We start from the raw sequence: 23,297 nt of genomic DNA on the forward strand, positions 1-23,297 counted from the left end.
CGGTAGGTTTATAAAGTCTCTTTCCTTTTGATATATTTTCTGTAGAGTTTTCCTGTTGCTTTCCTTCAGGTACCGTAGTATTGGCCAGGTACTTCTCGATCAAAACAGAATGCTAAGAATTCTTGTTGCCACTCAGAGGTTGTAGCATATGCCCATTCAGGACCTGTGTACCTTCGATTTGCTATTCGCTTTCTTTTTAATCTTCGTTCGCCTTGCTGTTCTCCTTCACTCAGATCATCTGCTTGTGAGGTATCACTCTCTTCTATTATTGTCTCGTTTGTTAATTTTCTTATTCTAAAAGGCGACTTTTCTGGCCATGTATCACCTCTATGTGTCTTGTTTCGGTGATTTCCTTCAGGACGCTGGACAGCACCCTCCTCTTGTGATATGGTGTTTTCTCTCGGTAGGCTTGGAATTCGATCAGAATAGTCTGATTCGTTTTGATTTGGATTTGTCACTATTCCGTCTCTCTCTCCTTCTGGTTCAATACTGTATTCTGGTTCTGAATTGTATTCGTCTGCTTCTGGGAGAACCTCTCCTTGTCTTTGTTCTCCTGCTGCCTCCACTGAGATTGGCACTCCGTCACCTCTCTCGAACTCTCTGATATTGTGAGGGACGTGGCTGTTCTCAGCGGGCTCTCCTGTAGTCTCAGATCTTTCTTGACTGATCTCTGACTCTGAGACTTCTTCTCTCGAAGTTGCTGTACTGGAATTTTCAAGTTCCTATTCAACAGGACACGTTACCTTCTTTGTGTGGCTGGCATGTATCCAGTTAGGAACCCCGGCACACTTCACAGCGGTAGTGGTTGTCAATATCACTTGATATGGCCCTTTCCAATGCGGCTCAAGACACGATTTTCTTACGTGTTTCTTGACAACCACCCAATCTCCAGCTTGCAGAGAGTGTCCTGGTTCGCCGATTGGTGGTAACGTGTTAGCTTCTACCTGGTGAGAGAGAGAGCGTATCACGTCAGCTAAATTTTTGCAGTAATCCAGCACCATATCATCTGTAATATTCACTAGTGCATTGGCAGGTACCGCTGGCAACCTCATTGCTCTACCCATGAGGATTTCATGGGGGGACAGTCCTGTTTTCTTATCTGGTGTGTTTCTCATGGACATCAGTACTAGCAGTAATGCATCTGGCCACTTCATGTTTGTTGTTGCACACATTTTCGCTATTCTTGATTTTAAGGTACCATTCATCTGTTCAACTAGTCCTGATGCTTCAGGGCGATAGCTACAGTGTAACTTCTGCTCGATGTTGAGTGCTGCACACAGAAGCTTGATCACCTCATTGTCGAAGTGTCTTCCCCTATCTGATTCTATAGAAACTGGGAACCCGAATCGTGGTATTAATTCCCTCAGTAATAATTTTGCAACTGTGAGACTGTCATTTCTACGTGTAGGGTATGCCTCAATCCAATGACTGAAAACACACACAATCACCAACACGTACTTCAATCCTCCACAAACAGGCATTTCAATGAAATCCATTTGTATTCTATTAAATGGACCTCCAGCTCTTCCAATGTGGCTCAAATTTACCACTGTTCCTTTTCCAGCATTCATCTGTTGACAGATAATGCACCTGTGACAAGTAATTTCTGTAGCATGTCTGAATTTTGGATTAAACCAATCAACTTTAAAAGATCTGATCATGGCGTCTCTTCCTAAATGTGCTTGCCCATGATATATTCGGGCAAATTGTGATAGAAGACTATGAGGTAAAACCAACTTTCCATCATCTGAGACCCATATATCATCTGCTCTTTGTGTACATTGCATTTTCTGCCAGGAACGTTTTTCTTCTTTGTTAGCACGGCTTTGTAGTGTCTTTAACTCATCTAAGGTATCAACCGCTTGTAATGCTAGATTCAAAGTTGTGTCATTTTCAGGCTGAGGTAGCAATTCCCACTGTTCTTTGAATGATATTCAATTTAATGCACAAAATCTTGCTACCTGATCTGCATAATCATTCCCCATTGACACAAAGTCTTGTGATCTGGTGTGAGCACTGCACTTTACCACGGCAACTTCAAGAGGTAACTGAATTGCATGTAACAAATCTCTTATCTGCTCTCCATTTTTCACAGGTGATCCGGAAGAGGTCATGAAACCCCTTTGTGACCAGATCTGACCAAAATCATGTACAATTCCAAATCCATACCTACTGTCAGTATAAATTGTAACTTTCAAATTTACAGCAGCATGGCAGGCCTTTGTAAGAGCTATTAATTCTGCCACTTGTGCTGAAAATACCTTTTCAAGCCAGGAGGCTTCGACTATGCCAGACATTGTACACACTGCATAGCCAGCTCTTAATGTTCCAGCTGAATCTCTTAAACAGGACCCATCCACGAACATAATGCAATCATTTTCTTTTAATTGGGTGTCCTGTATGTCTGGGCGAGGTTTGGTACAGAGGTCAGTCACCTCGAGACAATCATGCTCAAATTCTTCCCCTTCTTTTATTTCTGTATTTTCATTGGGAAGCAGAGTTGCCGGGTCCAGTACTGTGCATCTTTTCAGTGTAACATTCAGTGATCCCAAAATAATCGTCTCATATTTGGTAAGTCGTGCATTTGTCATGTGCTGTGTTTTCGTTCTTGTCAACAAGATTTCAACAGAATGTGGAACCAAAACTGTCAAAGGGTATCCCATGACTATGCCCTCACATTGGGAAAGGCTTTGACCAACTGCTGCAACTGCTCGCAAACAACCCGGTAGGGCTGCTGCGACAGGGTCCAAAGTAGCTGAAAAATATGCTACAGGGCGATTTGCATCTCCGTGGACCTGTGTTAAAACAGACAAAGAACAAGCATCACGTTCATGACAAAACAACAGAAAAGGTTTTTCATAATCAGGCATCCCTAATACTGGGGCCCTGCACATTCATTCTTTCAGCTCCAAGAATGACTCAAGTTCTTCTTTTGTCAAAGTGATTGTATATGGCTCATCTTTAACATCTTTTCCTGTCAATTTTATTAAGGGTTTTGCAATGATTGAGAAATTGGGTATCCATTGGCGGCAATAACCCACCATTCCCAAAAACATTCTGACATCTCTTTTTGTTGTTGGGGGATTCATTTGTATGACAGCTGTTATTCTCTCCTTTGATATTCTTCGGGATCCTTTCTCAATTAGATGCCCTAAATATTTTACTTCTTTCTGACAGTACTGCAGCTTCTTAGGTGACACCTTATGCCCATTTCTTCCCAAATGATTCAATAATGCAATGGTATCATATTTGCAACTGTCTCTGGTTTTGGATGCAATCAACAAGTCATCAATGTACTGCACAAGAGTTGAATTAAAAGGCAGTACAAGAGGTTCCAAATCCTTCTTTAAGATCTGATTAAAGATAGATGGCGATTCAGAAAACCCTTAAGGGATCCTGCACCAACTGTACACCTTATCTAGGAATTTGAAACTGAACAAAAATTGGCTTTCCTCATGCAGTGGTATTGAGAAAAATGCTTGTGATAGGTCTACTACAGTAAACCATTCAGCATCGCAAGGAACTTGGAACATTATTACCGCTGGGTTAGGAACCACAGGGCAGCATTTTATCACAATTTCATTTATTTTTCTCAAATCCTGCACAATCCGAATCTTCCCACAGGGCTTTTTTAAACCCATAATAGGTGAGTTACATGGACTGCTCAAAACTCCTTGCCTGAGAAAATCTGCAATTATCTGTGTCACTTCGATGAGTACGTCTTGAGTCATGTGATATTGTGGTACTTGTAGGAATACTGCATTTAGTTTTATCTGCACCTTGACTGGTTTAACTCCTTTAATTAATCCCACCTCCTTTCCTGTCAAATCCCACACTCTCTCTGTTACGGACCCTTGTAGGTCAGCAGGTAAGTCGATTAGTGTGAACACTGGGAATAAGGTAATTAGAGGGTAATCTTCGCTCGTCTCCCCTCCTCCTATGAGCTGGTCCTCATCACCTTCATCATCACTGTTTGTCTGAACTTCTATTCCATCGTTGGAACAGGTAATTGAACATTTAGTTTTACATAGTAAGTCCCTTCCCAGTAGGGATACTGGACTCGAGTCGCATACGACAAACCTATGCAGGCCTTGGAAATTTCCAATTTCAACCTGTACTGGATCGGTAATTGGATTTGTCAAATACTGATTAGCCACACCAACCACTCGTATTGTGCGTCCTGATAAAGGTAACCTTGGTACTTCCACACTGCGGACTGTAGAGCGTGTAGCTCCAGTGTCAACCAAAAATGAAACCTCATAGCCCATTACTTTTCCTTCTACATATGGGCCTCTCTGATCTACTTCTAATGAGGCTGCGAGCCTACACTCTTCACTGTCTGAACTGTCATCTGACCATTCGTCATTCGTCTCATTTTCACCTCGCAATGGGAATTGCTGTACAGTGTTGTTTTGACTCGACACCTGACCTGTGACCTGCTGAGGAAGCATCACCTGTTGCTGACCCATCGGGGCTAGAGGTAGCTGCATTTGCTGTCTAGGCATCATAGGAATCTGCTGTTGCATTGGTTGTACTGACACAGTTTGGATACGTGGCGTCTGCATTTGCTGCATGGGTAGTACCCCTGACATCTGCGCCAAATTATTTTGATAATTCTGATTTTGTTGTCTCATTCTTGGACCTCGTGGATTCTGTTGTGCCCCAACATTCATGCTTTGCTGAACTGTACCATCATGCACCATATTTGGACAATCCTGCTTCCAATGTCCCATGCCCCCGCACGCGTGACATGGTGACATCCTCTTCACTACTTGCCCATCATTTTGAATGACATTATTCATGTCCAAATTACGATTCACAAAGCCTCGACCTCTACCTCTCGGCTGTACCTGAAACCCACCTTTCATTTGCGGTTGCTGATGTATCATTTGCTGAACACCATTTCCCTGAATTCCAGCCTGTGCAGCTCTTATCTGCATCACCATCACCTTTTCTTTCAGCTTTTTCTGTTTTAACTCAATTTCATCACTACAGTATTTCGCATACTGCAACACCTCGTCAATCGGTTTAGCTTGCCAACAAATCAAATGGTTCTTAATCATCTGACCAACCTCTGGTCTCAGCCCTTCAACAAATCTGAACACAAGATGATTCATGTCCTTCGGCTCAATCGTTTCAGTACCACTGTAATGTTTAAATGCTTTTAACAACCTCTCATAATAGGCATGTATTGACTCCTTAACCTCTTGCGAAGTCCAGTCCATTTTCTGCCAATCGGTCACCTTCGGTGACACCTTTTGTTTCAAAAACTCAATCACTTTATGATAATATTTCATCACCTCTTCAGAAGGTGCTCCTGTCGCCTTATCCCTTGCCGGTTCCTTTGTGGGCCAATCTACCCCTCTTTTGCACTCAAGCCACAAATCTGGTGGAACAATAATCTCAAACAAAGTATTCAAGTCCTCCCAAAGACATTTTGCGAGCTTCACAAATCTATCTGTCTGCTGATACCACTCGATCGGTTTTTCTCTCAACCTCGGGTAATCGTTTGTAAAAGACAAAATATCTCCCCTGGACCATGGCACATGGACTAAAACACCACCAGCTGTTTCTCTCATGGGCAGGATTTTTACTGAATCTAGATTGGGTGTGGTCGCTGTTTCAATAGACCCTGGGCTATCCCTCTTCCCTTTGTCTTTTTTCTTTGCCCATCGGTTTTCCCATTTCTCTAATGCTCCCCAGATTTGCGCATTCTGCAGCAATTCTTTCAGGTGTGTCTTCATGCCTGCGGATCTCATGTGTTCAAAATCTTTTGTGTCGAAGTCTAATCTGTAACTTCGTTTCAAATGTTTCGTGTTCTCAATATCGATGTTGTATTTGTCTGCCAGATTCGTTAATCTCTGATGTATTTTTCCCACTTCTTTAGTAATCTTGGGGCATAAGTACCTCAGTTCTGCCTCAGTGTAAGATTCTAACCTATTCACCCCCATTGTTCCTTCCACCAACTCAGCAGTTTCCGCACCTAGCCGTACCAGATTCAGGTATTCATCTTGTTTTCCTTTTTCGGGATTGACTTCGGTTACTGTAGTTGCTGTAGCCTTTTGTGATGTACAAGTTTTCTCTAACCACTCATTTAACTGTTGTACTGTAAAACCCTGCAGTGAAATGTTCCCTGTATGTATCATTGGGGTACATGAGGTATTTGTACTCATAGTATGGGGAGTCAAGACTCCCAACCCTGCTTGTCGCATTGCCTCAAGAGGCGCCCCTATTGGACTGAGGTCCATTAAGGGTCTTGATTGTTCGCCGACTTGTCCTGCCTGGGCCATTATTTGTGGAGTTCTAATAGACCCTCCTCTTATGGCTTCATGGGTCATGACTCCCTGTTCGCATGTCCTGGTTCTCTCTTGGGCATATAACGGTACTGGGGGACCAACAGTGATATTGCGGCAGGTGTCTGACCTGATCCCAGGCTTCTAGGAGCTGCAACACCATAAGTCTGCTCTAATGATCCTGGTGCAGGTTCTTTCAAAGGACCCGCTACTGGGTTATACCCCGGTATCAGTCGTGGCGGTTGTGACACCAACTGTGGGGTTGACTCGATCTGAACCAATCTTGGTTTTGTATATAACGGGTCTGGCGGCACCACTAAGTTTGTAGTAGTCTCGAGCACTGGAACATCGGGATAAATTCTTTTTATCTGTGGTGGAGGTTGTAACTGTATCGGTACGTCTGGAGCAGTAGGTACACTGTCACCATTCTGTATCAAAGCTGTATCGCTAGTCTGTACCGTATCAGTAACTCCCTTCTCCTGTGTCTGGTTCCCAGGATCCAAGCTAGTGCTCGGAACATTGTCACTCACCGCATAAGGTGGTGGTCGGTCATGTAGTAACCTATCCATAAACTCCTCATCCTCTGAATCATCCTCTTCTTCCCAGGTCCTTTTTTGTTCTTTAACTTTGTCTGAGTCTTTGTTAGTTTTGCAAGAAGCTTTCTTTCCCTGTGTCTCTTCTCCCTGTGTTATCGCTGGAAATAGCTTTAACCCATCTACTATTCCCCGTCTCCACATCTTATTCTCGTTGTCCCACCTTGCTTCTGCATAAGCTTTCTCTGCTCTTGTCAATCTCCTGTGAAACCTTTCCTGCCTATGTTTAAGAGCCATCAGATCCCAGATCGCTAGAGCCTCGTATTGTGCTGGTCTCAGAGGTGGTTTTTGTGTGCTTAACATCCACCTCAAGTTTTCTAAAACTTTTTGATTGAACGTCCCATGTTCCGGAAACGCTAGACACCCTTCTTTTTCTGTCAACTTGCGCCATTGTTTTAACCACAAACAATGTGCAACACCCTTTTCCTCCATAACTGTATAAGCTGGAGTACCCTCGGGTGGTGTAGGTTCCCCATCTGTTGCAACGATGTACACATCTCCCCTCAAAGCGCTTTTGAATGCCTTAACAAAATTCATTTTATTTTATATTTAATCAGGAAACGGCTTAGTTCCCAGGACACTCTTCACCTGCCCTTTGCTCACCCTATTGCCTCTCACGAACGGCAGCCAATCCGTGCGCGACCCCTCTCGACATCTGACCTATCCCAGCACCACTGACGTCACACTCATACACACTGCAGCTGACAAAGTCTTGCGGCTTGTCCACACCTCGCTAAATTCTTACAGTTCACACAAACTAATGCGATTTATTGCAGCACTTTAAAATGACAACACAAATCTGCCGATTTACTACAAGAAGGGTAACACATTCGCTTCAGAACTTTACAGAGATTTCACTTGAAGCCTCGGCCGCTACTCTCTCCTTCTCAGTTCCCTCATACGCAAGCAGAATTTGACCCGCAAATCCTACTCTCGACTTGTCAATGACTCCTTCTAGTGCACTTTAGAACTTGTCAAATCTCCATCGAAGGTTTCACACATACGTTGTGACTCAAACTTGACTTGTCAACCACACCCGATTGACCTATTAAATCGCACAGATTACAACATAAACCATATTTTTCATCCTACTCCGGAGTCTTAGACCTCAATAGGCCTGTACTTTTGCCAACCACGTGGATAATTTTGAACAATAAGCGCTGCATTCACATGAAGTACGCCGACTTCCCTACTCTCATACTGTGGAGTACGCCCACTCCTACTAAACGTCGCTTATTTTGGCCTAAATACACACAATCTCACAATCTCCTGCAAGTTGCATAAGCTTTGAGCAAGCGCAAAGACCCTAACCACACATACTATGGCGCCGAGAACATTCCCAACTCATCTTAGGCAGGCTCCGAGATCCCTGGAAAGCCCATGGTGAACCTAGCCACTCATCATTTTGCCAAATTTCATTATCACAGAAAACAAAATTAACAATGAAAACTCCGTCCTAGGGCCCCCAAGGGCCAAACCGTCGCTCTGCTACCAGAACTGTTAACGCGTCCTTCTATGTCAGTTTATACACATCAGGACTCGTTTTAGGTCGATGAACCTTTTGACCCAGTGGTGAGTCTCTGTAAAACGAGATTACCAAGCATCAAATATATTTCACAATAACCATTAATGAACCTTCGGCGCATTTATTAATTCTTAGACTCCAATAACCACACCTTGAAGGAAGATTTTGTGAATTTATTCCCTATTGATTACAATCTAATAATAAACGTATTAATCTCAAACCAAGAAGCATAAAAGCATAATCACAAAGTGGCAATTACGATGAACTTTCAACAATGCAATGATCAGAAACATAGGATAGATACGTTAGAAGAGAATAGACCATAGTGCATGATAAACAACAGAATATCAGTTCAGCATAGCTACATGTCAGTCACGTCAGTTCCGTCCATCAAATGAATACCTCATCTAACCTCAGATTAGCATTAGCATGTTGGGCTTCATGCAAAACAATTTAGAACATCAATTTGGAAAACATCTAACTAAGATACCTAATTAAACATACAGCAGTTGGTACCTAGAAAGAAAGGCATATAGATTCTATTAGCATTAATAATTACCCTCCTCGAGTTAAGTCAGCATACAGGATCAGTCTTCGTCTTCAGGACATCAGATGGTTCACCATCAATCTATCTAAATAGAATCAAGGGACACTCTCCTCATATGGAGGAAAGTATAATAGGGCAGTCTATGGGCTAGGATAATTTTGTCTAAGTCTCAAATCACCAAATAGAGTGACAGAGTTTCTGTATGCAATCGGTATCATTCCCTACCTAATGTGTCTTTTCTCTTGTGTCATGAGTTTTTATCCCCTTTTCGTAATCCATTCCCCCAAAATTCTATTGGTTAATAACTACACCCCATCATTGGTAACCAATCAAATTATTCATTAAGTAATGTATTTGTTATTTCTTGATACTGAATTGTTTCTCAATTGGTCTTCATAATCAGCATTTTTCGTAGGTGGTACGTCCGGGGTCACTTCACCATCTTGGCACACGTCTCAGGTCAGGAGTTCTTTTCCTCTCGTCTCATCGCCCTTGAGAGTGTCCATTACTGTTTCGAAGCACATATCTTTTATACTAAAAGCTGCTAGCATGCGGATGGGAAGATTTCTTCATGTTTCGAATTAATACAGAAAGAACAATAGCTGGGTCATAATCATTCGCGAGTCCGCACACAGAAAAAGCAGGAAAAATAAGCTTTGAAATGAGAGTTACACAGCTAGTTCGCAACTCATGCTAACTTAAGACATACACGTTTTAATGAATACAGTTTTGATTGTAATAATGCATATATCTTATTATTATTATTATTAGTGTTCATAAATGAGTAAATCTTCACGTTTATTAATGCATTTTAATTATTGTTTATTAATATTGCTTTGCCAAATGTAAGTGTTTCACGTCTATAATATATGATATTTAAACTACGCTCTCTCATCGGCATCCTGGGAATTGCATCTGGGGCAGTTTGATGGACTTCCATATATTCCATGCTAGCGCGCAGGTGTAAGGTACACTCTGTGTAAAGTGTTGTGCTGAATATACTGAAGTTCTGTATTACGTGAAACTTTACACAGGATTCAGTCCCATTCTTTCTGTGTGAAGTCACGACCAATGTCGTGCTTCCAGTGTTGCCTAATATATTGTAGTATGTCATGCAGTGTTTGAGCCATGGCGCGCGTGAACCGCATGATTAGGCACCGTCCACTACCCATCATGTGTATTGCATGGACCAAGGGATACATACGTGTCTGGTTCTGTGTCCACAATCTGACAGTTGCTATGCAGATAGGGTAGCAGAGTCCGGTAAACTAACAAATGGCCCAAGGGGTGCTAAAGAGTGTGCCAATTGTGCAGAACAACTGTGCAGTTTTATGGAAAGACATCTGGCCCTGGGGACCTGGATAGCGGGGACCCAGTGCACTAACAGTCGAAGCCACATCAGAAACCAGGCAAAAAGTGGGGGCTAACCTTGCCAAAAAGGGTACTTTCCTGCAAATGAAAATAGCCTTTTGTCATCCAAATGCAGTATTTTTGTTCTGAAATTTGAGACCGTTACCAACTAAACTAAAACAACTAAACACTAACTAACAAAACAACTAAACAAAAATTGTTGGGTGGATGTAAAATAGTTTTACTCTGTTTCTGTGGGATGCTCCTCAGTATGCTGTCTCCATACACTTGTGGCGTCTCTCACCCAAATTTGATTTTCTGCACATTATGAGAATCAAATTCTTATTTAATTCTGACAAAACATGTGGGTACTAAATGCATGTTCATTAATTGCTTGAGATATATTTCTGTTGGATAGGACATACCAGCCAATGTGGTTCCATTATCCATTCAGACATTCTATCAGCTGAACGCTTTTCCGAGAAGGCAGGATCCTGGGACATTATTATAAAGTTAATGCTAACTAGCCCTAGGTTGGTAAAGGGCTTGCTATCCATGGAGGCCCAAAATCCCCTACAAAATGGCTCAAATATTTGTCTAGAAAGTTGTTGGCCTGTGAATAGTTCCTTATCGAAGAAGCTACCTATCACCCCCAAAAGGAGGGGCCTGGGGTACCAGTTCCATTTGTGGTGACATCCTCTATGGTTCAGAAGAAGGAGCACGTCTGCCTGATTGAGAGGACCAATCTGCAAGTGATTGAACAAACAGATACTGTTTCAAACATTGATTGACTGTGTTCTTCCCCCGTTTTCTGGAACAATAGTTGGCGATTTCAATGTGTCCCTTGAGCCGAACTCTGCTTTCTCTCAAATCACGCAGCTAGAAGATCAAATGTAGAATATTCCACCTTTTTCATCACATAGAAAGCCGCCCAAATCCAGCACTAGGGCTCTCCAGGTCATAGACTTTATGATAAAGCATGGTCTTCGCCCAGGAAATGGGCGTTTTCCTTCAGACACACCTGCAAAACCCTTGTTTTTTAGAGGGTCGTCTAGTAGCATACTTCACCTTGTAGTTATTGATGTAAGGATATGGCATATCATCAAAGATATTAGGGTGGGTAACCAATATAATAGTGATCATGCTCCAATTTTGGTAACATATGATGGTCATTCACTTCTTGCCAAAGCAGATGTTCAACAAAATCATGAACCCACCCATTATTTATAGGTGTCTTCTAACAAGTGTGCCCTGAAATGGGACTCCTTTAGAAGCTCTGAGAAATTGTGGGCAAAAATGTGTGCCCTAGTCTCAACTCATCAATTATCCGATGACTTCTGTTCACATACCCCGAAGGAGGCCCTTATTGGATTGGATCAGGATCTGGGCCTTGGACATTTTTAGCCCATATAGAACATGGCTGAGTGCCTTGTTGAATACGCAAGCACTTAAAAAAATCCCGTGGAGTAATTATGTCAGAAATACTTTCATTAAACTTGGGTCCCATGTCCCAAAAAACGCCACGAAGGTGGTAAAGGATGCATATCAGCTAAAATTACAAATAGAAAAGTTAGCAGAGTTGCCTTCGCTCAGTATGACAGATAGTGTTATATCAGTTAAATGCCACTATGAATTTGAGTATTACATGGACTTGATTTGATCTCCTTTAGCACGAGCACTTTATATTAGATTTAGATTAGGATCTTTACCACTACCTGCTTTCACCTGCAGATGGACTCAAAATGAAACATGCTCAGACCTATGCCCAATGGGATGTGGAATTGCTGAATGTATTGTCCACGTTTTATTTCACTGACCTGCATACAGACATCAGAGGGCCTGTTGGATTTTACCACTTTGCAGATCCATTGGTTTTATGAATCAGTCCCTAGCCCTTAGGGTCTGCAAAAACTAACCCTCATGGGATTGTGGCATTTTCATTGGCAAAGTTTTTAGGGGCTATCTGGCATATTAGTGCAAAATCCCTGGGGAACACTTTATAATGTGGTGTATCAAAGTTGATTTGAGTGTGAAGTCGCAGTCTAATAGTCTAGCATCCTTATGGACAATTTACTAACGTTTGCATTGAATTAAGAATAAGATTCCTGCTCCGCTTGTGAGGGCATGTTTTTAAGATTCGGTCCAAATTTTAACTTATTTATATTGTATTGTATTTTTGTGCTAAATGGATGTTTGGAAATATCATCTAGAGGATGCCACTTTGGCTTTTTATCTTTATTTAAGTGTCTTGTAAAATGTGCTTTTATGGTGTATTTCTGTACTGAAATAAAGCTATTGATGTTGATGATGATGTATTTCTGTTGTCATGTTTAATAAGTAAAAATATGAACATTTGTGTTTATAAAAAGCTAAATTGGGAGCACGGTAAAGAATCTGTCAGAATCCACAGACCTTACTGAGTGCCTGTGCACATATTTTGAACACGCTGCTGCCATAATTTGACTTTATGTGAACCTGTTATTTGACTGGCATGCAGCTTTTGTCCACAGAAACCCAGACTCCAGAATTACATAAGTGTCTTCAACATGGGTTCTCACTTTGCCTAAATTGAAACTGTTGACTCAAAGAAAAGTGTTTGACGTCTGCAGGGGCATTATATTTTTTAGCTTTGCAATTATTTGTCCTTTATTTTATTTTCTCGTATCCTCTTTCAGTATGCCTCCCATTCCTGCTGGCATTTTGAGGAGTCCGCATAAAAAATAATCAAGACTAGTTAGTTTATGTTGTATGTTAATGAGTATCACAAATAGTCCTATTTATTCTGATGTTGGTGTTGCACTTTGTCCCTTCTCAGCTTACGACGATGATCTAGTCTCTTCATCCACCGCTTCACGCTATATTGAAGATCCCGGGTTTGGCTATAAAGACTTTGCTAGGAGAGGAGAAGAGCACCCACCAACATTCCGCGCTCAGGTTTGTAAATATGCCTCTCCCTGTGCTTCCTAGACTGTGTACTGCAGGTACGCAAATTATTTTTTTATGTGGGCAAGTATCGGATATGAAAATGATTATTGTTAAGAAACCAGTGTCTTTGTTACAAACTAAAGCTATCAACACAGGTTTATCAAAAGATCTGCAGATTTTAACATCTCAAATGTCCCAGGGTAATGCCAGTGTAATGTAGATTTTCCTAGTAATTTATGACGGAAAGTCTTAATTTTATTAAAGACACGGAGGCGAATATTATGCGTTCTTTTCTTACTTTATTTTAAACAGCAGCAGTCAAGAAACTACAGCTCCCAGGAGTATTAGCGTCAGACTAACCAATGGGAGAGAAACAGTAACTAAGAACTAGGCCAATCAGCATACACCATCAACCATAGAGAGTACCCTTGACTGCAAGCAGCCATCTTTTCTTGAGCGAGTAAGTTAGATAGAATCATAAAACAACGGGTAAATGAGTCCAACAATCGCCAATGCCAAGGAAACTGAACAAAACTCTTGGACCACCGTGATGAGACGAGAGGCGGGAGAAGGAGGCAGAAGGTCCTGTGAAGGTTGCGCTGATGCATCCGAAGATTTCTTCTTGAAGGGAGAAAGGGAGAAGCCAACGGCGTTATCCGGAAGCTGGAGGAAGTGCTGGAGTCGCTGGGAGGGAGAAAAAAAAGTACATATTAACAGAAGTACTTGAGGTGGGATAATATTCGCCTCCGTGTCTTTAATAAAATTAAGACTTTCCGTCATAAATTACTAGGAAAATCTACATTTTATGACAAGACCGGAGGCTCTATTATGCGAGTTTAAAGCATATCAATAACTACAGAAGAAGCAGTTCTAACAGGTTTACAATAGAAAGTCTTAAAAACATTGTCATTAGTCCAATCTGCCGACCTGAGAATGTCCTCCAAACTAGATCCTAAAGCGAACGCTTTAGAGGCCATGGCTCCCCTGGAAGAATGGGCCCCATACACCGAAGTGTCAATACCCGCTAGGGACATGATCAATCTGACCCAACGGGCTAGGGTTGCTGAAGTAACCGGGTTATGAGGTTTGCGAAAGGAAATTAGAAGTTGGGTAGAGGAAGACGTTCTCAGGTTGGCAGTTCTTTTCTCGTATTCTTTCAAACAAAGACCCACACATAATTTTGGTTTATCAGGGAAAAAGGGATAGAACACCGAATGTAAATTAGTTTTGGTGCGTTTGGCGATGTGAAACAATACGCCTGAGGGTAAAAACTGACGGGCAGAAACATCTAGAGCCCTAACATCAGAAACCCTTTTGATGGAAATTAGGCATAGGAGCATAGTGAGTTTGGCAGACAGCATTTTTAGGGAAAGACTCGAATTGTCAGACAAAGAAAGAAAGAGATTCAGAACCAATGAAACATCCCAGACATGGGAGTATTTGGCAGAAGGAGGTTTAGAGAGTTTGACCCCCTTTAAAAGGCGACAAATTAAGGGATGAATCCCGATAGGATTGCCATCAATATTAGAATGGTTCATAGAAATAGCGGATCTATAAAGGTTGATAGTACGATATGATTTACCCAGTCCTGCCTGAGCCGCTAAGAAATTAATAATTAGATTTAGATCCGCTGAAAAGGGATCGGCACATTTTCCCACACACCAGCTTGCCCAAAGAGACCAAGCTGATCTGTAGGCTCGCCTTGTGCCAGGCGCCCAGGCATTGTTGATAAGCTCTGAAGCTTCCGACGAAATTGGGAAGGACCGCTGGGTAGCCCTGAAATGAGCCAAGCTGATAGGACTAACGATTTGTTGAGAATAAGATTGTGGGGCCGTCCGAGTGGATCTAGGAGGAGAGACGGAAATGAGGGGAGTAAGATCGGGAAATCTGCCGCGAGCTCTAGTAGGGGAGGAAACCAAACCTGAGATTGCCAAAAGGGGGCTATCAGAACAAGGGACGTCGTTTGGCGCCTGACCTGGTTTAAAACTCTGTTGATTAGAATAAAAGGAGGGAAAGCATAATTGAGGGAATTGGACCAATCCTGAAGGAAAGCGTCTGTAGCTAAGGCCAACGGATCCGGACGCCAACTGAAGAAACAAGGAAGTTGAGAGTTGAGTCTGGACGCAAAGAGATCCACTGAAAGGGCCCCCATTTTCTTTCGATTTGGTGAAAGACGGAATGGTGTAATTTCCAATCGCTGGAATCCGAGATATGTCGGGAATGCCAATCCGCATTGGAGTTCAGAGAGCCTGGGAGATACTCGGCGAGAAGGGAAAATTTGTGGGACAGACAAAACTCCCAAAGGCTCTTGGCCAGAAGAGCAAGGGGTCTGGACCTGGTGCCACCTAGATGGTTTATGTAACGAACTGCGGAAATGTTGTCCATGCGGAGCAGAATGGAGCAACTTGCTCTGTCCTTCGTAAAACTTCGGATCGCAAAGGAGCCTGCAAGAAGCTCTAAACAATTTATGTGCAATCTGGACTCCTCTGCGGGCCATGTACCGCCAGTCGATATTGAGCCACAACGGGCGCCCCAACCGGTGAGACTTGCATCGGATTCTAATACAAGATCGGGCACAGAGGGGAAGATGGATCTGCCGTTCCAGGCCTCTAAATGGGATATCCACCATTGGATTTCGAGTAGAGATTCTTGATCTAGATAGACGAGGTCGGAGAAAGCCAAACCTTGACGAAGGTGAAGGATCTTGACACGCTGAAAGGCGCGATAGTGAAGGGGTCCTGGGAATATGGCCTGGATAGAAGAAGAAAGAAGGCCGACGACTCTTGCAAGAGTTCTGAGGGAAATAGAGTCTTTCTGGAGAATTGAAACCAATTCTCTTTTGATTGCAGAAACCTTGTCCCGTGGAAGAGACAGGGAAGCCGAAACCGAATTTGGAAGCCTAAGAATTCTATATGTTGTGAAGGAACCACAACAGATTTCTCGAGATTTAAGAGGAAACCAAGCTCTGTTAGGAGAGTGGAAGTTATCTGAAGCTGGGACAGGAGAGAAGATTTGTTTTGATGCATAATAAGGATATCGTCGAGATAGATAATGAGTCTGAACCCCAGAGATCGAAGGAAGGATACAACCGGCTTTAAGAGCTTCGTGAAACACCACGGAGCTGACGAAAGGCCGAAAGGAAGGGAGGAAAATTGATACGTTTTTGAATTCCAAAGAAATTGTAAATATTTTCTGTGAGAAGGATGGATCGGGATAGTGAGGTATGCATCCTGGAGATCCAGTCTGACTAGCCAGTCGCCTTGGAGTAAAATATCCCTGAGATGGATAATAGTCTCCATTTTGAAGTGTCGATAGACGACGAACTGGTTGAAGGATTTTAGATTGATTACAGGTCTTAGCTTTTTGTTCTTTTTGTGGACGAGAAAGATAGAACTGATGAAACCGGAGGAGTCTGGAATGCAACTTTGGATGGCATCTTTTTCTAGCAGCGATTGGATTTCCGAAGAAAATAGAGATGACATCTCGAGGGAGAACCTTGGAACAGGAGGGGAACTTGACTGGTAAGGTGGAAAGAGAAATTCAATGCGATAGCCCTGGATAGTGGAAAGAACCCATGGGTCTGAAGAAATTGACTTCCATTTTTGCAGGAAGAATCGAAGGCGACCTCCCACGGGAGGGCCAGAACGTTGGCTTACCTGAGGTATTGGCCGCTCTGGAGATGCGCTGGCCACGGTTGCGGAAACCCCTTGATCTTTGGGGATAGAAATGGGGTTTGAACTCTTGGTTGTAATAGTAGGAAGGGTTGGAGTATCCTCTGGAGCCTTGGTTTTTATATTGGCGGCCGGTAAAGCGACTCCTACCTCTACCGGCCCGGGAAAAAACACGTTGGTTGAAAACCTTCTTCAAAGATTGCTGGGCCTTAGCGATAGACGAAAAAGTAGAGACGAAACAACTAAGGTCCTTGATGAAAGAGTCTCCGAACAGTTTGCCATCGGCCTGGATACCAGGATCCCTGGTAGCAAGATTAGCTAACTTAGGGTCCATGCGTAGAAGGAGACCCTTGCGTCTCTCATGGATGATGGCCGAGTTAGCATTGCCCAAAAGACAAAAGGCTCTTTGGGTCCAAAGAGAAAGGTCTAAAGGGTCGATAGGAGAATCCTCCAATCTAGCCGACTCGGCTAAGTCGAGAATTCTAGCAAGCGGACCGACCACATCGAGGAGTTTGTCTTGGCACGTGGTCCAGGCTTTGTCAACCCCTTTACGGGTATCCTTTCCATATTTTGTAAAAAATGTGATGAGGGACTCATCAATAGCTGGAGTCACAGTAATGTTAGAGTCCAAAGACGGTCTAGGGCATTCAGACCTGAGTTTGGAGCGAGTCTGTTTATCCAAAGGAAGACGCAAGCGGGAAGAAATATATTCAGCCACGAGATCCAAAGGAAACCACTCCGTGGAATTGGGGTGATGAATAAGAGATGGGTCGAACATGGGAACACCTTCGGCATCAACCACACCGGTAGAGGGCACACTAGAGGAAAGTTTCGAACGTTTGGAGGGGGGAGAAGAATGAGAAAACGTGTCATCAGGATTATCAGACAAAGATAATTCGTCCATGCCCTCTTCGTCTGTGTCCAAAACCCTCGTAACAGCAATCTTTTTTGGCGCTAATATATGTTTTGACTTTGCTTTACATTTGGCATGTGAGCTCGACTTTTTAGAAGAATTCCCTTCCTTAGAAGGAGGCCTGGGAGGAACCAAGTCCTCGTTCTGGTGTGAGGCAAGCTCACTCTCTGCATGTGCGCCTTTCGCTGTTTTAATAGAAGAGATTATTTTGCGTTTTCTGCCTTCCCCCGCAGAATGGGCCATAGGTTTGGACATCATGGACATTACAGAACTCTCGATGTTCTTAGACATCGTAACCATAGATGCTTTTAAGGCATTTTTAACTGAGGATTTTATAAATTTGTTCAAATCCTGTTTAAAAAACTCTTCATTATCCTCAGAATCCGAATTGACAGATGAAGTATCTGTAATCATCTTTGCTTGCGAGCTGACAGCCTGACCAAAAGAGTAAGAAGACGTTTTTGAAGCACTGAGGTAAATAAGGGGTTAATACAGAGCAAAACGCTCTATGAAACTTGCAAGGCCCTCCCTTGGGCGGGGCCGAGAAGGAGAGTGGGAGGAATTCCTGTGACGTGAGGCTGGACTGTCCCGGAACAGCACGGGCCGGCAACAAGAGGACGCTGCTTCGGCAGCAGAAAAAGACGCTCCGGAGATGCGTGGAGGCGCGCTACAGAACCGGAATGCTTTGCGGAGACGCGCTACAGAACCGGAATGGCTCGCCTGTCAGACGCGCACTGGGAAATGCGCTGACAGGACGGGAGAGCTTTCGAATGGAACGCGCGACGGAGCGCGCGCTGCACAGTTGGAAACCAACGGTAACGCGGGGGGGAAGGGGGTCGAAAAAAAGCACAATATTGCAACGTCTTATGTTTATACAGAGAACTGACACATGTATACGACAATAGGCATGCAAAAGAAATAGAATTAGCCAAATAAGTAAACGCAAGAGCAGAAGAGTGTACTTATCTTGACTGCGAGCAGCAAGAAAAGAGAGCTGCTTGCAGTCAAGGGTACTCTCTATGGTTGATGGTGTATGCTGATTGGCCTAGTTCTTAGTTACTGTTTCTCTCCCATTGGTTAGTCTGACGCTAATACTCCTGGGAGCTGTAGTTTCTTGACTGCTGCTGTTTAAAATAAAGTAAGAAAAGAACGCATAATTGAGCCTCCGGTCTTGTCATAAAATTCCAACACATAGGGCCTGGTTACGACCTTGGCGGATGGGATACTCCATCACAAATTTGACGGATATCCCGCCCACCGTTTTACAAGTTCCATAGGATATAATGGAACTTGTAATATGGCATACGGCTTTATCTGTCACGTTTGTGACAGAGTAGCCCATCTGCCAAGGTCATAATCAGGCCCTTAGTGTTAGCACTCCTTTAGATATTTATTGATTAATCGCATAACCAAAATCCTTTCTTTAGATGGTTATATTTCAGGATTTCGATGTGCTTGAATATTACACTTAAGTCCTTGTAAGCACTTGAAACAACTTGTGTAGTCTTGTCCAGTCTTATTCAAATACCAGTTCTTTATTTTCTTTCCTTCTTCAAGGCAGCTAGCCAAAATGTGTTTTGTCCGACGTCATCCCCTGGACTTCCTCAGGGATTTGATCATACACTCTCGATTAAAAGGAATATTTCTCTGAATTTCAACATGCCGTAGTAAAATGAAATGTAGATGTTCACAGTAACCATGTCTTGCTAATATCAGAATCATAATATCCAGCTAGAACTTCCAGCTTTGTAGCAGAAAGGCTACTCAGAATTGTTATTGTGTGTATTTCAATTAGCGAAATCCAAATGTATGTATGCTGTAGAGTAAGCCTAAGTTTCAGGCAGAAGTATTGTAGACACCCTCGATATTCATACGAAGTTTGAAGTTGTAGCTGGATCACTAGATTCTCGTATTGGCAAGACACTGTTACCATGAACATTTACATTTCATTTTGTGTTGAAGTTTGAAGAGACTTTCTTTTCAATAGATACTTTATGCCCAAAGCCCTGAGGAAGTTCAGGCAATTCCGGATGAAATGTGCGTTGGCCAGGTGTCTAGATAGGGGGCTGTAACTGTGACAGACTCAAATCTACTTGTTAGTACATGATACAGTTTGAATTGAATTAAGTTTATAGCAGGTATAGGAGAATAGAGTAAAGTTTTGCCACTTGAGCTTACCTTCTGTTTGTTTAAGAGTAACCCTACGTATCATTTGCTTAAATTGATTAATGTAACCCCTTGCTAAACAGCTTACCCTCCAGTTGAGTACCCAGAAAATCTGACTTTTTATCTATTTAAATGAATGTCCTGAAGTCCATATCTTGTCACTAATCTTAAAAATGTCCTTAAATCTAAAATCCTATAATTATTGGATAGCCCCCCCTTCATAAAAGTTACTAACACTTGTGGATAATGACAGTACAATCCTTAACAAAGTTCTTTATTTGTTTATTTATTGAGGATTTTTCATACAGCCACAAGACAGAACATATAAAAGAAAATGCTTTACGTCACAGAAATAGGAGTCAGTTTAGATTACTTATGAAAGGTGTTGGACCTAGCTTTTTGACAGGGACATCCCCAAACTTTTTTGCCTTCTTCCTCCTATTTTTTCTGACCTGTTGTTGTTGGCTTTTGACCTCTGGGCACTTTACCACTGCTAACCAGTGCTAAAGTGCATATGCTCTCTGGGTAAATTGTACTACTGGTTGGTTTATCCATGATTGACTATTTAATTTACTTGTAAGTCCCTGGTAGAGTGCACTACATGTGCCTAGGGCAGGTAGATTAAATGCTACTAGTGGGCCTGCAGCACTGGTTGTGCCACCCACCTCAGTAGCCCCTTAACCCTGTCTCAGGCCTGCCATTGCAAGGCCTGTGTGTGCAGTTTCACTGCCACTTCGACTGGCATTTAAAAGTACTTGCCAAGCCTAGAACTCCCCTTTTACTACATATAAGTCATCCCTAATGTGTGCCCTAGGTAACCCCTAGAGCAGGGTGCTGTGTAGGTAAAAGGCAGGACATGTACCTGTGTAGTTATATGTCCTGGTAGTGTGAAACTCCTAAATTCGTTTTTACACTACTGTGAGGCCTGCTCCTTTCATAGGCTAACATTGGGGCTGCCCTCATACACTGTTGAAGTGGCAGCTGCTGATCTGAAAGGAGCAGGAAGGTCATATTTAGTATGGCCAGAATGGTAATACAAAATCCTGCTGACTGGTGAAGTCGGATTTAATATTACTATTCTAGAAATGCCACTTTTAGAAAGTGAGCATTTCTTTGCACTAAAATCTTGTTGTGCCCTTCAATCCACGTCTGGCTAGGTTTAGTTGACAGCTCCTTGTGCATTCACTCAGACACTCCCCAAACACAGGGTACTCAGCCTCACTTGCATACATCTGCATTTTGAATGGGTCTTCCTGGGCTGGGAGGGTGGAGGGCCTGCCCTCACACAAAGGACTGCCACACCCCATACTGGGACTCTGGCAGACAGGATTGAGCTGAAAGGGAACTTGGTGCATTTCTTAGAGACTCTTTGAAGTCACCCCCACTTCAAAGGCACAACTTAGTATAAAACAGGGCCTCTGCCCTACCTCATCAGACACTTGCTGGAGAAGAAACCTGAACCAGAAACTACATCCTGCCAAGAAGAACTGCCTGGCTGCTCAAAGGACTCACCTGTCTGCTTTTCTACAAAGGACTGCTGCCTTGCTGTTGGCCTGCTGCCTTGCTGAACTCTTGCCTGGCTGTAAAAGTGCTCTCCAAGGGCTTGGATAGAGCTTGCCTCCTGTTCCCTGAAGTCTCAGGACCAAAAAGACTTCACTCTTCCTCTTGGCCGCTCCGTGCGCCGAACTTTTCGACGCACAGCTTGTTCCGCGGCAAGAAAAACGCCGCACACCGACGCTGATCAACGCGACGCCTTCGGGACGACCGAAACTTTGACGCACGGCCTCGCAAGGACAACGCCGCCCGACTTCCCGGGAGAAATCGACGCGACGCCTGCCGTGAGATCCAAAACTTTGACGCACGGCCTCGCAAGGACAACGCCGCCCGACTTCCCGGGAGAAATCGACGCGACGCCTGCCGTGAGATCCAAAACTTTGACGCACGGCCTCGCAAGGACAACGCCGCCCGACTCCGCAGGAGAAATCGACGCGACGCCTGCCATGAGCTCAAAACTTTGACGCACGGCCTCGCAAGGACAACGCCGCCCGACTCCGCAGGAGAAATCGACGCGACGCCTGCCGTGAGATCAAAACTTTGACGCACGGCCTCGCAAGGACAACGCCGCCCGACTCCGCAGGAGAAATCGACGCGACGCCTGCCGTGAGATAGAAACTTCGACGCGCAGCCCCGCAGAACGACGCGCAGCCGGAAAACAAGCAGGAAAATCCACGCACAGACCCGGGACATCTGGTAAACCCCGTGACCCACAGAAAGAGACTGTCCGCGCGCCGGAAAACGACGCCCGACTTCCCCGCGTGGAAAATAACGACGCAAGTCCGTGTGTGCTGGGGAGAAATCGACGCACACACCCCTTTTTCCACGCACCTCTTCCTTTGTGGCCCTCTGAGGAGATTTTCCACCAGAAACCAGGTACTTTGTGTTTGAAAGAGACTCTGTTTACTTTCTAAAGACTTAAGACACTTTATATCACTTTTCAGTGATATCTTTACAAATTCATATTGCAACTTTGATCGTTTTTGACCTGAAGATACCCAGATAAATATTATATATTTTTCTAAATACTGTGTGGTGTATTTTTGTGGTGTTATGCTATGGTGTTGTATGATTTATTGCACAAATGCTTTACACATTGCCTTCTAGGTTAAGCCTGACTGCTTGTGCCAAGCTACCGGAGGGTGAGCACAGGCTGATCTTGGATAGTGTGTGACTTACCCTGACTAGAGTGAGGGCTTTTGCTTGGACAGAGGGTAACCTGACTGCCAACCAAAAACCCCATTTCTAACATTGGTGATCAGCGGTGAGGATAGGACTTGTGTTTGTGCAGTGACATACAGTAGCTAAGTATTTCACTACCTACCCACAGTTGAAGGTCAACTTGATTTTTCATCTTTTTTGGCTCTTGGTTCTCTGATGTCCTCCTGGATATACTATTGATATTTTGGACTTTAAATTTTGGTTTTTGCTGATAAGATCTTATCAAAATGGGATTGTGTACCTACTCATTCTTTGTTCGTACGGACCACCTCACTAAGGCTGACCTAAGGAAGCTTTGCAGAAAATGGGGCCTTCCTGTAGCAAGGAGATCTACTAAGGCGGAGATGCTCCATCACTACATAGTCTGGGGGGAGGAAAGATGGGCAGAGAGAGAGGCAGCAAGAAACCAAATGACTAAGTACCCCTCAGATGAGGAGGAAGACTGCTCACATGAGGAGGAAGACTACTCAGATGAGGAAAGAGAACCAGTGGGAGATGAATGGCTCCTAGCTCTAGAGCGGTGTCTAGATGAGCAGCTT

The 23,297-nt window shown here is 43.5% G+C and overlaps 1 protein-coding gene across 3 annotated transcripts in view; it reads left to right on the plus strand.

Moving 5' to 3' along the window:
- Positions 1-23,297, plus strand: part of SESN3 (sestrin 3) — a 303,306-nt gene that overhangs the window by 208,875 nt on the left and 71,134 nt on the right. For all 3 annotated transcript variants that reach the window (XM_069202409.1, XM_069202410.1, XM_069202408.1), the window contains exon 7: positions 13,124-13,242. In XM_069202409.1, the coding sequence (XP_069058510.1) occupies positions 13,124-13,242 (119 nt within the window). The remainder of the gene's footprint in view (positions 1-13,123; positions 13,243-23,297) is intronic.

Source organism: Pleurodeles waltl, chromosome 8 (genome assembly GCF_031143425.1).
Source record: "Pleurodeles waltl isolate 20211129_DDA chromosome 8, aPleWal1.hap1.20221129, whole genome shotgun sequence".
Classification (NCBI taxonomy): domain Eukaryota; kingdom Metazoa; phylum Chordata; class Amphibia; order Caudata; family Salamandridae; genus Pleurodeles; species Pleurodeles waltl.